Genomic DNA, 15,321 nt, shown 5'->3' with positions numbered 1-15,321 from the left:
TTTCCTACCCCAACCTACTCTCTCTATCTCTCGCTCTCCTCTCAACAAGGCTCCTACCTTACCCACGAGGCTAGCGGCTTGGACGAGCACGGCGAAGTGCAGGAGGCCTTCCTCAACGGCAACGACGCCAGCCAGGGCAAGAAGGAGTACCTACTGTAGCCTACTCATCGACCTCTGACCTTATCCCTGTGCCCCGCCCCCCACTTCCTTTTCCCTCCCCGCCCCCATCACACCTTATACACTCACAACACACACACAAAATGATTACACGCTAAAACTCACACGCGCTTGGATAAAGTGAAAAAGCCTACTCAGGCATTCACGGGCGCACAAGATGCTTTCTGTACATCCGAATAAAAAGGCGAACAATAGGAAATGAGGGATTTACACGGAACGCGGATGCAGGAAGCGTGGGAAGCAAATAAGTGTCGTAATTTTCTGGCAGGTCTTAAAAGCATGCCCCCGTCGGCGCGGTATTTCAGCCCACCAGGATCCGTCGATGCCGGTAAATGTTCTCATATTTACGGGAAAAGAACAGGAGACTCCTGGGAGGATTCGTACTCGATGTACACGCTCGTGCGCAGTGTAGTATATGAAGTTCTGCCTCCAGGAATGGGGGTGAGGGGGGAATATTGTCCCCCCCCCCCACATTCGGAGCAGTGGCTCACTTACAGGTCCACCCCCCCCCCCCCACACACACACACACACACATTCGGAGCAGTGGCTCACTTGCATGAGACAGGTCCACCCACTCAATACGAGCAAGACAAGAATTCGGGTGTGTAAAGTAGTGTGATACTTTGGGGTATCTGGACCAAAGGAAAATGTTTTCAATTGGGGCATTACCCCCCCCCCTCCCCCAAAATAATCATGCTACAGAGGTGCCCAGACATTCAATTGATATATTTAATTATTATTATTATTATTATTGTTTTTTCAACTTAAACAAAAAGTCCTCAAATTGCTTAATGCCCCTCCCACTCAAAATTTACTGTCAAACTCAACATCAAACAAAGGGAATTTTACCTTGTGGATTTAAATCAAACACCGAACATTTCTGCCGTTTAGCTTTTGCTCAGTCTTGTTTGACTCCCCTGCTGGGGGGGGGGGGGGGGCAGGAAGAGTTTGGGGGTGTGGGGGGGTTTAAGTGATTTTCTTTCTTCGACATATGAGGGAAATGTAAGTTGTCTTCTCTTTGACTTGCCACCTTCTCTGGTATTCCGTCCCTTCTATCTCGCCACCCTCCTTTCTCGTCTCCTCCCGCTTTTGTCGTTTTGGCGCCAATGAAAGGCTTAACGTTGGCCCACGTCCCTGAGGGAGACAAAAAGGAAATATTACTTGCGGGGACATGAAAGAGAAGCTTAATTATTTCCCAATGTCATGAAAGGGGTCAAAAAAGGGTTAGAAGGCTTAATGGGAAGGGTGAGAACAAATTGAATGCAACCACACACACACACACTCATATGTAAACATATTGACAAAGCGAGTATACATATCTCTGAATTCCTTTGTATAAAAAAAAAACAGCAGATGCGTAAATTAAACTTTTAAGAGCAAAGAAACTGTTTACTATTGCATTATGAAGCTATACTGTACTAACACTGAATATTAGCCGATAGAGGCGCTAAGCCGAACAAACTACTGTCCAGTGATCTTTAAAGAAAAAAAATAAAATGAAATTAAAAAAAAAAAATGTCTTTATCAGAAAACTACGAAGGCGTATTAGGGCCCCACTGAAAAGAAAATCAATAATCAAGTCATAATGTTGGTGGGGAAAAAAGTCAGAAATTTTGTAGAAACGTGTATTTTTTTTTTTTCTGAAGGGTGTAGTAAAAAAAAAAAAAATTCTGTGTGGCAGGTTACTTGAGACTGCTGATCTCAGACTGTTGCATTTCGCTTCGTTTGGGAATTTTTTGGGGAGGGAAAAATAAAGGGGAAAAAAACACCTCGTGACTGTAAAAAAATTTTTTGGTCAAATAATTATTTTGCAATTGCAAAGAATTTTCCCATTATTTAGATATATTGAATGATGGCATAAACATTTCCTGAAATAATTTTTTTTCCCAAAAGATGCAGTTTTACTGACTTTCTTTTTTTCCAAAATGGGATTTTTTTTCTCTCAATCCTAAATTTGAATCTCACTTGTTCGAATGACGCCTTGCGAGATTACTTTTTTAATTCTTGAAGAAATGCGATTTTATTTTTTCTTGTAATATTTTACAACTTTTTTCTGATGCTATTCATTTTTCTAACAAATTATCTGAGTTCAGCTTTATTCTGGGGAAAAATAGAACTCCCCCCCCCCCCCACACACACACAGCATTTCAACTCGACGCTTGAGGTTGTATGACTTTTTTTCCCCCCCCTGCTATTTTTCACATTTCAGTGTGGCCCTAATAATCCCACGTAGAAACCAGCGGACTTTTTTTTTAATTCTTTGTTGAACAAATATGATTGTTGTTCCTGTTCCTGCTATTATTATTATTATAATTATTATTATTATTATTATCGACGTTGTTATTATGACAATTGTAAATGTTACAAGAACTGTACACTTCTCATGCTTTGTTTTTAATTCTACCGTAGAGGAGTTGTTGTCTTGTTTTTTTTATCCCAAAACTTCCCGCCAACTTTTCTTCTCTCTCTCTCTCTCTCTCTTTCACTCTGTCGCTCTCTCCTTTTTCTGTGCCCAGTCGTCACCTCTCCTTCCCTTTCACCGTTTATTTCCGTGTCCATGTGTCATTGTTGATATACAGCTAACTATTTCTTTATAGGGGAAAAAGTACAAAGCACGAGAAAATAAAAAAAAACAACTCTAAAATAAAAATAACCTTGATGTATTTTTGTTTTTGCTGTTTTTTCGCTTGGATTTAGCAGGTGCTGTTTTTCCACATTGAGAAAAGACAAGCAGGAAGACGGCGCATGTGATGAAATCGATGGGGAATAGTCGAGCGGCACGATAAAGATAAAGACGTGAAAGGCGGTTTTGAGCGCAGAGAGTAAACAAAGCAGGTGGAAGCGCGGCGCCACAAATGAATCATCAAGTCGAGAAAAGAAGATGGAGGAACCCAAATACATGTGCTGGTAATGTTGCGCCCAATCAATAGCCGATTCTGTCGAGAAGCTCTCAACGGAGGTCGCCGGGGCGACGGATCAATGAACGGGCCTCCGTGCCGCTCCGTCATAAAGAAAGATTGTCAAGCGGCAATCAAAGTCATGGACTTGCACGGACGCCGGCGGCGTGACTTGACATGGCCGCGGCGGGCATGTCTGCAGTTTATCGTGATTGTTTTTTTTTTTTTCGAAGGGAGCCAATCCCGTCAGGGCTGGCGTGATGGATGGCTAATCAAAAAGCAAATATTGGCCTTTTGATTCGACTTCACATTTTCCAGGGTCCGTCATCTTTTTTCCGACTGGACAACTTTGCCGACGGAAAAACTGCGTCGCCGCTGCTGCGAAAGAGCACATGACAGAGTTGAACAGGGTTACAAAATTATTGCAAAATCTCAATGTTATTTGACAATTTCACATTTCGGTAAAGATTTTTGCAAGTTGACATAAGTGATTTGCTTTCCCGGGCCACATAAAATGACCTGGCGGGCCGGATCTGGCCCTCCAGCCTTGAGTTTGATACCTGTGGTCTGGAACATTGTTTTTCCACAAAAAAAAGACACAGACCACTGTTTACAAAATATACACAAGTTTCCCGGGCCACATAAAATGACCTGGCGGGCCGGATCTGGCCCTCCGGCCTTGAGTTTGATACCTGTGGTCTGGAACATTGTTTTTCCACAAAAAAAAAGACACAGACCACTGTTTACAAAATATACACAAGTTTCCCGGGCCACATAAAATGACCTGGCGGGCCGGATCTGGCCCTCCGGCCTTGAGTTTGATACCTGTGGTCTGGAACATTGTTTTTCCACAAAAAAAAGACACAGACCACTGTTTACAAAATATACACAAGTTTCCCGGGCCACATAAAATGACCTGGCGGGCCGGATCTGGCCCTCCGACCTTGAGTTTGATACCTGTGGTCTGGAACATTGTTTTTCCACACAAAAAAAGACACAGACCACTGTTAGCAAAATATACGACGACCGTATGACTGCTCATTTTCATGCATTCTTTCGAACCGACTATAGACGCGGCTTTGTGGATCGCCGTCACGCTTTTGAGACGCGATTGAACCGCGGCAAGCGGCATGTCCGTCGACGAGTCAAATCGATGTACATGACGAGCAGCCAACGCGTATTCCTCCTCGAGTTTACGGCATTCGGCGAATAACGCGGCCGGTAACGACAACGTCAAGTCGATGAGCGCCTCGGTCGCTCTCGTGAGCGATTCTTTTCCCCGCCGCACACGATTGCGTGAGGTTCCCGTTTACGACCGTCGTATTTCATTTGTATGAGTCGCGGTAAACACGGAACGCCATCCGTTCCTGATGTGGTTACGTTATCGCTTTGTATCTTCTCCGCGCAATCGAGTCGGTTGCTGCGGGAAGCGCGCGCACTGACTGATTTATGGGCGTGACCACGGCGGGGTGCTTCAAGCGTCATCGACGTGAGTGTGTTGAGGCATAATCAGGAAGCTGAGAGCTTTCGAAGCAGACGGAACAATCGACGAGGAAACCTGAACAATCTATAATTTTAACCCCTTCAACGTGTGCAGATTTAGCTGTAAAAAGCTCCACTTGGGCGGTTTGAAAGGAATGGAACGTCGGGGAGAAAATGCAATTTATCGGGTATTCCTGTCGGACGTAATGAGATCCCACACAGGAGCTCAATACGCTAACCCAAAAGTACGCTCTCAGCATAATGCACAATCATCAATGTACGTGAACCACAAGCCCATCTTGGACTCGGCTCCCCCCCCCTCCCCGAACCAAATTTTTTACAAAAACCGAGACCATGAACATTAGAGTCGCCCCCATAACCGCTCTAATGTTCCGTTCAGTTATTCAGAGTGCCCTAAAAAAAAAATGGAGTCGAGTCCAGTTCATCAGGCAATACAAGGAAAATAAACAGTTGAAGCATGAGGTTCTGCGAGGCCGCGCTCAGAAATTAAAACGAGCGGAGCGTGCTCTGCCGCCGGCAGCTACACCGAAACAAAACTACATTCAAGTTTTTTTCTTTTTAGTTTAAAATGACTTACTTTCAGCGCAATCCTGCATTGTGGCCAAAGGTACAATCCCGGTGGGTTAATGCGCACGGTAAGGCCCGGTAGTCCAGTGGTTAGCACGTCAGCTTCACAGTGCAGAGGTACCGGGTTCGATTCCAGCTCCGGCCTCCCTGTGTGGAGTTTGCATGTTCATCCCCGGGCCTGCGTGGGTTTTCTCCGGGTGCTCCGGTTTCCTCCCACATTCCAAAAACATGCGTGGCAGGCTGATTGAACACACTAAAAATTGTCCCTAGGTGTGAGTGTGAGTGCGAATGGTTGTTTGTTTCTGTGTGCCCTGCGATTGGCTGGCAACCAATTCAGGGTGTCCCCCGCCTACTGCCCGAAGACGGCTGGGATAGGCTCCAGCACCCCCCGCGACCCTAGTGAGGAGGCGGCCCGGTAAGTCCAGTGGTTAGCACGTGGGCTTCACAGTGCATAGGTAGCGGGTTCGATTCCAGCTCCGGCCTCCCTGTGTGGAGTTTGCATGTTCTCCCCGGGCCTGCGTGGGTTTTCTCCGGGTGCTCCGGTTTCCTCCCACATTCCAAAAAACATGCATGGTAGGCTGATTGGACGCTCTAAATTGTCCCGAGGTGTGAATGTGAGCGTGGATGGTTGTTTGTCTCTGTGTGCCCTGCGATTGGCTGGCAACTGATTCAGGGTGTCCCCCGCCTACTGCCCGAAGACAGCTGGGATAGGCTCCAGCACCCCCCGCGACCCTAGTGAGGATTAAGCGGTTCAGAAAATGGATGGATGGATGGATGGTAAATCTTTGTGCCTAATACGGTGGCCAGTAAATGCACAATGTGAAGAGAAAAAAAATTAATATCAAGACAAAAGAGGAACGTGACAAAGGGGAGTGATGGGAAAAAAAAAACATCACAAGCAGTACAACTCACCATCGAGAATAATAATATTCTTTTTCATGTTTTTCTCCCGCACATCAATGACGGTTCAAGATGAACAATCCAATTAGCGAGGGAGCCGGGGCCCCCTCTGTTTTTTTTTTTTTTTAATGAGGGAAAAAAAGATCAGCATTGTATTTACAAGTGTAATCAAAACAACCATGAAGATTGTGTCAAAAGCAGGTTAATTATGTTCCGCTCTTTTATAATGCGACATGCTCTGTGGACCGTCGTGTTATTAGAAAATGTTTAATTAAACGCTGTCACTCATATGTTTATTACGGGTGGCTGTCTTGACACAAACTTGAAATTTGCCACGCGGGGGAGATAAAAAAAAAACAACAACAACAACGACAAAGGACGGCCTCGGCAGCAAAAGTGACATCTGTGATCAGGATTGCCGTCCTCATCGGGCGGATTAATTTTCTGGCTGACATTTGGCGTGGGAGACGATAATGAAGTGGCCTTTTCAGTTGCAAGCTATTCCGAGCGTCTGTGCATGAGGTTAATGACTCGTTAAAAAAAAAACAACAACAACAGCAATAACAACACAGGAACTAATGGCACAATTTGCTCCGTTTATTTTTTGTGATACCTTCTGAGTCAACGTTGCTGCTAGCAACCCGCACACATGGTAAGGCTTCATAACAGACAAATGTTGAGAGTGAGGTCAAAACTGGAAAATACGCCCCCCCCCCCAAAAAAAAAAATACAGAAAAATACTGGAAGGTTTGCCAATCCGTTTTTGAATTAGCAAGTTGTTCCCAGCATAAGCAATTGACATCTTGGATTGTACCATTTGCATTCCCGGGTGGCGACTTTGTTTTCATGGTAACGTAAATGCCAAAAATGGTCGATACATAAAAATTTGTACAGAAAGGAAAATGCCTCATTTCATCGTAAGCGGGTTACTTTCTGGTTGTCACGTTAGGGATAGAGCAGGGGTGTCCAAACTTTTTGCCAAGGGGGCCAGATTTTATGTGGTAAAATGTCAGGGGGCCGACCTTGGCTGAAATTCTTTACATTGAACAACAATATTGTTCAACAAATTTTAGTAAGCCAGTCTGTTTCACATTTCCATTTTTATTTTAATGTCAACAATCTTAAGAATTTCTTTTGGTTCATTTGAAACAGGTATATCACATGCAACTGCTTATTCACTTGACTTTTTCTTAAACAGAAGTCTCCTGAGTGCAAATTGATTGATTTGAAACATAAAATGTATCACCATAGTCACAAAAGCTTTGACTCGAACAACAGGGAAATGAACAAGCAATACACATACCCACAACTGCAAGGATCATTTGAAATATGACATATCAGTCAATATAAACACGGAGTGATGTCTTGTTAACTCGTGAGTGATGCCCTCTAGTGTCTAAATGCTATTACTCATTTAGTGAATGCTATTACTCATTTAGCCACTAGAGGGAAGCAGTACTCTATGAAACATCACTCACCAGTCTACCAGACCTCAGTCAATGCAACACGTGTTCCATTGCGCCCAACCTGCGGGCCAGACGGCACTGATTTTATGACAGGGGCCGAGGGCCGGATGAAATTCGACCGCGGGCCGGATTTGACTATGGACATGGCTGGGATAGAGGAACAGCACTAGCCGCCATGTCGGAACAGTTCCTTCCGAAGTCAAAAGGGACGTAAAACAGGAAAAAATGAAAAGGGAATCATCATAAAAATCAGAGTTAGCATTTGTTTGTATCTCCTTCCTCAATTTTGAAACCGTAATCCATACTTGACTGGAGGACTTTAACGCACTTATTTTGGAGTCAGCCACTTCTCCAATTGGTCCAAAAATGTTGCCTCCTCCTCCTAACTGGAGCTTGTAAGCGGGAGCACATAACTCCAATTCCGGCTTCCCTTCACTGGCTCAAAGTACATTTTTAAGATTCTTTGAGAAAAAAAAATTGAAATAAAAATTCAGGATCTTTAATTTTGTCTGACAAATTTTTGCTCCATGTCCAACCCTTTGTATGCAGCGGTGTTTCGTTAAAAGTCCTTCACATCACTTTTGTGTTTGTCCACCTGTTTATTAGTTAGCAAGCTACATCGAAATTAACGAGGAGGACTCTTTCATTTCTATTATGAGACTGGGATGAGGATCGGGGGGGTCAGCAGAGGAACCTTCTCAATTTCAGACCTCAGGGCAAACTTCAGCTTTCGCGCAATTTTTAGAAACCTTTGGATTTCAGACTTCGGGGCACACTTTTGCTTTCAGGGAGTTTTTGGCCGAGGCCCACGTAGCGGCGTGCGCCGCTTCACAAAAGCTCTTATGAACAGACTTCGCCGTGGGTGGCGGAAGAGCAGAGAGCGCGAACGCCGCCCGCTCGTCACTCTCTTGTTTCCCAGTGGGAGTGAAAAGAACCCGGGGTACGAGACCGTACAACTGGAAAAAGAACACGGCCGCGGCGTGAACCCAGGAGGGGAGGACGGCACTGGGGGTGAAGAGCAAGACGGCGTGGATGATTTGCAGCGGCAGGCAGAGCAGAACTAAGAAGGAGACGGACAGAGCTAGCGAACGCAGCCTCCGGGAGGCATCTGACTGACTAACCTGCTTGGGGTTCTTGCAATGAAGATCGAGGTAAAGAAACAGCAGGAAAAGCAAAGGGAGCGTGAACACGGCCGTTCCGTGAACGTAGACCAAGAACTGCGGACTCAGAATGGTGTCCGGGGCGCAAACACCCCAGTGGCTACTGTGAAGCTCGGCGTAGGTGAAATTGCGCAAGTCCTCCATGTAAAACTTGGACAGGAAGCCTCCATAGGGAAGGTGCTTCCCGATAACCACGCGTTCGTGGGGGGGTTTGGGGGCAAGGGTAAGACCGGGTGACGGTGTGCTCCAGTTGCCGTCCAATCCGAGGTCGACGGTGTGCTGATCCAGGTCCTTCCGAGCCCACCTGTCAAGGACGTCGGAGCTGATGAACTGGCCGAACGAGGTCAGGACGGAAGCCATCCAGCATAGAAGGACCACGCACAAAGCTCGCTGACGGGTGACCAGAGTGGAGTACCTGGTGTGGACGCAAACGGATCAAGAATTACACGCCGAGGAACGGAAAAACGTATCAGGTTTGCTTGCAGCCATTTTCCTTGAACAAAATATTGGTTGATTATGTGTCAAGTTCAAATGCTGATTGTTGGATGGTATTGTTGGCCTTTTCCTGCCTTTTTGCTCACTTGGAAAAAAAAAGAAGCTAAAAGAGCAAACAGTTTAACGATTGGCTGACAACCAGTTCAGGGTGTCCTCCGCCTACTGCCTGTAGACGGATGAGGCTACTTGGTTTACTTTCACTCGGTTGTAACTATGGCAACATCACGATCAAGGTATTCTGTTTATTTATTCATTCATTCATTCATCATCCGAACCACTTGATCCTCACCAGGGTCGCGGGGGGTGCTGGAGCCTATCCCAGCTGTCTTCGGGCAGTAGGCGGGGTACACCCTGAATCAGTTGCCAGCCAATCGCAGGGCACACAGAGACAAACAACCATCCATGCTCACACTCACATCTAGGGACAATTTAGAGTGTTCAATCAGCCTGCCACGCATATTTTTGGAATGTGGGAGGAAACCGGAGCACCCGGAGAAAACCCACGCAGGCCCGGGGAGAACATGCAAACTCCACACAGGGAGGCCGGAGCTGGAATCGAACCCGGTACCTCTGCACTGTGAAGCCGACGTGCTAACCACTGGACTACCGGGCCGCCCTCTATTTATTTATAAAGTTTGAAATTCCCATTCCAATAATTTCCAATAATAAAGACTTCTGGTGAATTTTTTTCTGTATATCTTTATGGTCTTGATCAAGGTTCAAATGTTTTTAGAAAAATCTGAAAATGCATAAATCTTTTTGTATGTCAGATTTTTCTTAGAAAATGTAAAAATGAAGAAAAAAAACACTCAAATTACCTCAACACCTCCATCTGTGAACGAATTCAATTTGACACACACACAAAAAAAAGTTCTATTTTAAAAATAAATAAATTGTTTCCGCCTATTCATATTTACTGACCCTTACGTCTTCGGCTAGCAAGTCAAGCAAAGTCTGCAACGGAAACGGTCCCGGGTCGCGATGTAACGCGGATCCCTCATGACTCATCCTGGCATGTTTACGGCCCGTTTTCTCTTTTGTTTTATATCGATTTTCTCCATTTACTGCATAGAGCAGCTTGTTTGTCCACTCCGGCCTCCCACGCGTTCACCCTCCGTTTTCACGTGGACGGCGATAATGAGCGGCGTTTATGACTTCATTAACGATATGCGTTTGCGGGTAAATTGATTCTGAGGTGCCGTAATGGTCGCTGATGTATTTGCAAAGCGCGGACTCACCTGCTGGGCCAGGAATGCTGCAGGTGGCAGTCCAGCGTGAGCAGAACCAGCAGGCACATGGTAAACTGCCTCACCAGCAGGGGGCAGCACACTAGGGTGATACAAGTGTACAAGCACTGCGGCGTCCTCTGGTTGAGGAAAACGATGACGGGGATCTCCAGCGCGCCCCCTATGGCGCCCACCCAGCCCAGACACAGGCCGAGGCAGCAGGACACGCTCACGTGCTGCGGTCTTGCGCTTTGGATCACGCCGACCGCCATGCATAACCTCACGCTCACCACTATGACGGCTACCGAAACGATGCACTGGCAGAGGGAGTAGAGCCACAGGAATTCCATGCCCTGAGTGAAACAAGCAAAACATTTCAAGGAGGTTTGGAAAACGTAAAGAGCGATTGATTCTTATTTCGGTGAATATCCCGTGTATACGGGCGGCCCGGTAGCCAAGTGGTTAGCACATCGGCTTCACAGTGCAGAGGTACCGGGTTCGATTCCAGCTCCGGCCTCCCTGTGTGGAGTTTGCATGTTCTCCCCGGGCCTGCGTGGGTTTTCTCCGGGTGCTCCGGTTTCCTCCCACATTCCAAAAACATGCGTGGCAGGCTGATTGAACACTCTAAATTGTCCCTAGGTGTGAGTGTGAGTGCGAATGGTTGTTCGTTTCTGTGTGCCCTGCGATTGGCTGGCAACCGATTCAGGGTGTCCCCCGCCTACTGCCCGAAGACAGCTGGGATAGGCTCCAGCACCCCCCGCGAGCCTAGTGAGGATCAAGCGGCTCGGAAGATGAATGAATGAATGAATGAATGAATCCCGTGTATACGTCTGCGCTGCAGGATTAAAAGGCTGCAGCTAACACTGATGGAGAGAAGGATGGGAGGACGGTGGAAGATTGGTCGACACACGGCTGTGCACTTTGGAATTTATCCGCAAAATTGCACACGACTCCATTGTTTGGAACAACTGACTTCATGGAAGACCTCGGTATGTCTCGAGCGTGTGAAAGCAGCCTAGCTCTGTCCTGATTGGTCACTTTTTCGAGGCTACAATGGAACCCTTCCGCAGAAGCCCTCCCCAACCTCGTTCTAGAACGCAGGCTGAAGAGGGCTGTGATGTCACTGTCGTCTGATTGTCTGACAGATGCGGGTGTTTCTTCAAGCAGTGCGGCAAGGAACTCCCAACGCACATTCCCTTTTCCTGGTTTGAAGCAAGCAAGACAGTATGCTACCGCCACATCATTCAAAAACAAAACAGGATACAGCGTATATGCTGACGCACACTTTAATAATATTCATTCATTCATTCATCTTCCGAGCCGCTTGATCCTCACTAGGGTCGTGGGGGGTGCTGGAGCCTATCCCAGCTGTCTCTGGGCAGTAGGCGGGGGACACCCTGAATCGGTTGCCAGCCAATCGCAGGGCACACAGAAACGAACAACCATTCACACTCACACCTAGGGACAATTTGGAGTGTTCAATCAGCCTGCCACGCATGTTTTTGGAATGTGGGAGGAAACCGGAGCACCCGGAGAAAACCCACGCAGGCCCGGGGAGAACATGCAAACTCCACACAGGGAGGTCGGAGCTGGAATCGAACCCGGCAACTCTGCACTATGAAGCCGACGTGCTAACCACTGGACTACCGGGCCGCCCGACTTTAATAATAATAGTAATTAAATGATGTGAAGGAAAATTGTAAATAGTACTGCGATTTATCCATTTTGTGTTCATATTGCATTTAATTGAAAGATGTTTGTTGTTTTTTTTTCTTTTTCTTCTTTCTTCTTTCTACATACATTCTTGCTGCTGGAGGCTGTAAATTTCCCCAGTGTGGGACGAATAAAGGATATCTTATCTTATCTTACATCATGTTTTACAACAGTATTATACCATATTCACAAGTGCATGCGTGCCTCCGGTTGAAATAAGTTAAGCTTGCGGTAAAAATATTTTTGACGGGTCATTAGTACGTCGCAGCATGATTCAAGTAAAAATAAGATTCGATATTTTATCCATTGGTACACATGAAATTGTAAATATGATTAGGTATTGCTGTCAAACACAACATTTGTGGACTGAATAGTCAGTATTTTTCAATCTTAGCTATAGCATTCTCATTGAAACCCAGAACTGGATCGTTCCTCTGCGTGAAAGCTTCTATGCATTTGATGGGATATAATTCGCCACGTCGTGCTGCTGCCATTCTTATTTGGATTTCAGAAGTTTCACATGAATGTACATAAAGGAACAGCAGGCAGAGCAAAACAAACAAAACAGCAGTTAGTGGGTGCAGATGCGTGGAGAAAATGGGATACATGGTTTGGTCCAGGGGCAGACAAAGTTGCAGGGAGCGGGAGGATATTTTTGATGGGTCTAGCAGAGAGCTGGAAACGAGGCCAGAGAAAAGGTCACTGAAGCGAGCCACTGAGAATGTGAGCACCATACAAACGCGCAACAGGCAGCTGCGCACTTTTGACCACGGCTTTCCCATCGCAACACTCTGAATAGACTCAAGCCCAATCATGCAAATTACGTCGCATGAGCATTAGCATTCAGAACATTAGCGCACGCTACCTAAGCTACCGCCATGGCTAAACATATCGTGGAGTCGCTTCTAAGTCTGTAATCATTACCTCCGAAGTGGGGAATAAGCTACATTTCTGTTCTGACAAATATCCTTCTCACGAAGGGATGAAGAGGAAAGACTGAGAAGCTATGCTAACTGCTAATTTAACCTAAGTTCGATAAAGCGAATGCGTTTGTTATGCAATTGTTAGTTGTGTTGGCTGATCGAGTACTCTTTTCACAGACTGGCTGGAACCTTGTTCAAGCGGAAAACATCCAGCTTTGAATCGCAAAATAGAAGGTCGATTAAGAGGTGGTTGGACTGTGGAAAGAAAATCTGCTCTCGAAACAGAACCACAAATGAATTACGGTACGCTACAGTGTACGCCAGTCAATTACGATGGACCATAAGTTTAAATTTATATTAATCTTACCGATTATAGAATATTTCTCCTATCAGTATGTACATACATATATATATACTTTTTTTTGACAATACAGTCCTGAAGTTTGATCTTGACATTTGAGTTCGGCACAATAAATGTTCTGAAATAACATCACAGTACATCTTTTTGCGAATTAATTTAGCTTTGCCCCTAGAAAAGAAAACCGTTTACTGCTTGCATATGTTTGACGTGAATTTAAGAAATAAGCCTTCATTATTTAAATTGGAAAAAAAAATCATCATTCATTTGTTACATTGCCATATTCTTATTTTTCGATCAAAGCTTTGTCTTGGGAATTTGGGATTAACTTGCAAAGAGTATTGCTCCACAAAATTTGAAAGATGCTCCTCATTTATTCGCAAAACTGCTCCATAAAGAAAAATATATATCTTTCAAGCCTTGCATTAGCATTTGAAGTGTTTTCTATCGTGACACCCCTCCCCTAGTGTGTGTGATTGATGTATCAATTAAGATTACCTGAGTTCTGGCTGTTCCTTGGTCAAAATTGAAAAAAAAAAATGGACGTTACCTGTTTGCGGCGACAAGCGGTTGTTTTCAATCTACGACGACGTATCCCTTTTATAGCTGCATGTATACCCCCGGCCCCGGCACAGACCTCTAAAACTGTGCGACAGACTAAACCTGATTTATAAACCTCCAGCTGCCTCATATCTATCTCCCCTGTCTGTGCAAACATATCAATTGTGTAAATGTTGTATCATGGATGCCCTTTCTGTCCAAGATGTGCAAAGGGCAACGCCGCCACCTCTGCCAGCCAGGAAAATATGTAAATGGGTTCACAAAGGACTGTCAAAGCTAACTGCTATCAACATGCAAAGTGCTTTTGGAAGTGTGTCTGACTTGGAATTGATAAAGATGATGAAGAATATCAAAAGGTCGTGTTGTAAACGAGCATGAGACAGATGCACGGAACGGAGTCTGCACCCCGTCCCTGAAGAATACATAGGCCACCCCTGGGCTCTGGCTTCAGACCATCCGCATGATTCCGTGTGATCTTTGACGGCTTGTTCAATAATACATAACATGCAACGACACAAAAGTTTTTTTTTGAATATGCAAATTGCTTTGGATGAACTCAAGGTCTGGCGGTTTCTGGCTTTGAATATTCACCCAAGCAGAAAAATCTATTTCAAAATTATTCTCCAGTGGAATGGATGAAGGGTTAAGCCCCAGGCAGCAGTGGCGGCCAATTATTAAATAAAATAATTTGTTGACAGGGAGAGAGTGATGCGGACTGAACTCTTTCTAAATGATGCCAATCGATCATAGCAAGATGCCCCTTCAACTGTGATCGGCAATAACCATTGTGGTGGGGGAGGTGGGGGGGGGGGGCTTTGAAGTCCCCCTTCAGTAGATGTACACGCACCCAGTTTGAAACCCTAAGTTGAAAACCTAACCCCATTTTATAATTAAAATATTTGCATGATTTAAATAAGTTTATTTTTAAAATCTCATTCATGAATGAGATGGCATTCTCGGGTTTTGTGCCCCTTAGTGCACAAAACCCGAATCAATAATCGAAAATAATTATATTCTATCAATTTCTGTTTTGAATAGTTTTGAATATTCGAATGATTCGAATGATTCCTGGTTTGAAGCAACTCCCCACGACGCTTTTCAGTCAGGATAAGCAATGTTGGAAATCGATGGATAGACATTCATTGAACGTTGAACATTGAATACAAATGTTTGTTTCCAAAGTTGTTTTTTATTATAATTGAGGTCTTGCTATCAAACCATCCTCCCTTTTTAATCAAATATGTCATCCGAAGATCAAATTTACATCTTTTAATGAATTTAAAAGTTTTGAACTGAGCTATCAAGCTTCTCCTCCGTGTGACCAAAACACCACGTCGGCGCATTCTCGCGTTACTCTGCGAGATTTCCCCCTGAT

General features: G+C 45.1%; 2 protein-coding genes across 5 annotated transcripts in view; one reads left to right on the top strand and one right to left on the bottom strand.

The window, feature by feature from the left end:
• The window catches only part of LOC127600548 (cell adhesion molecule 4-like), a 184,141-nt gene extending 181,301 nt beyond the window's left edge, over positions 1 to 2,840 (top strand). For all 4 annotated transcript variants that reach the window (XM_052065212.1, XM_052065214.1, XM_052065213.1 and 1 more), the window contains one exon: positions 50 to 2,840. In XM_052065212.1, the coding sequence (XP_051921172.1) occupies positions 50 to 159 (110 nt within the window). In that variant the 3' untranslated portion in view covers positions 160 to 2,840. The remainder of the gene's footprint in view (positions 1 to 49) is intronic.
• A 5,398-nt stretch (positions 2,841 to 8,238) lies between these two features.
• On the bottom strand, positions 8,239 to 10,741 carry LOC127600674 (adenosine receptor A1-like). Its single transcript, XM_052065401.1, has 2 exons — positions 10,404 to 10,741; positions 8,239 to 9,085 (listed from the first exon to the last, which is right to left on the bottom strand). The coding sequence occupies exons 1-2, from the start codon at positions 10,739 to 10,741 to the stop codon at positions 8,269 to 8,271; spliced, it is 1,155 nt and encodes a 384-aa protein (XP_051921361.1). The 3' UTR covers positions 8,239 to 8,268.
• Positions 10,742 to 15,321: the final 4,580 nt, after the last annotated feature.

The sequence above is a fragment of the Hippocampus zosterae genome, chromosome 5, assembly GCF_025434085.1.
Source record: "Hippocampus zosterae strain Florida chromosome 5, ASM2543408v3, whole genome shotgun sequence".
NCBI lineage: Eukaryota > Metazoa > Chordata > Actinopteri > Syngnathiformes > Syngnathidae > Hippocampus > Hippocampus zosterae.
Note: the sequence above shows the minus strand (reverse complement) of the source record. Positions and strands in the feature narration are given on the sequence as shown.

Bases quoted from the DNA above. Each gene is read 5' to 3' on its own strand.
- LOC127600674 (XM_052065401.1), bottom strand. From the start codon at position 10,741: ATGGAATTCCTGTGGCTCTACTCCCTCTGCCAGTGCATCGTTTCGGTA. The intron at 9,086-10,403 runs GTGAGTCCGCGC...CGTCCACACCAG, and splicing joins CAGCATTCCTGGCCCAGCAG to GTACTCCACTCTGGTCACCC.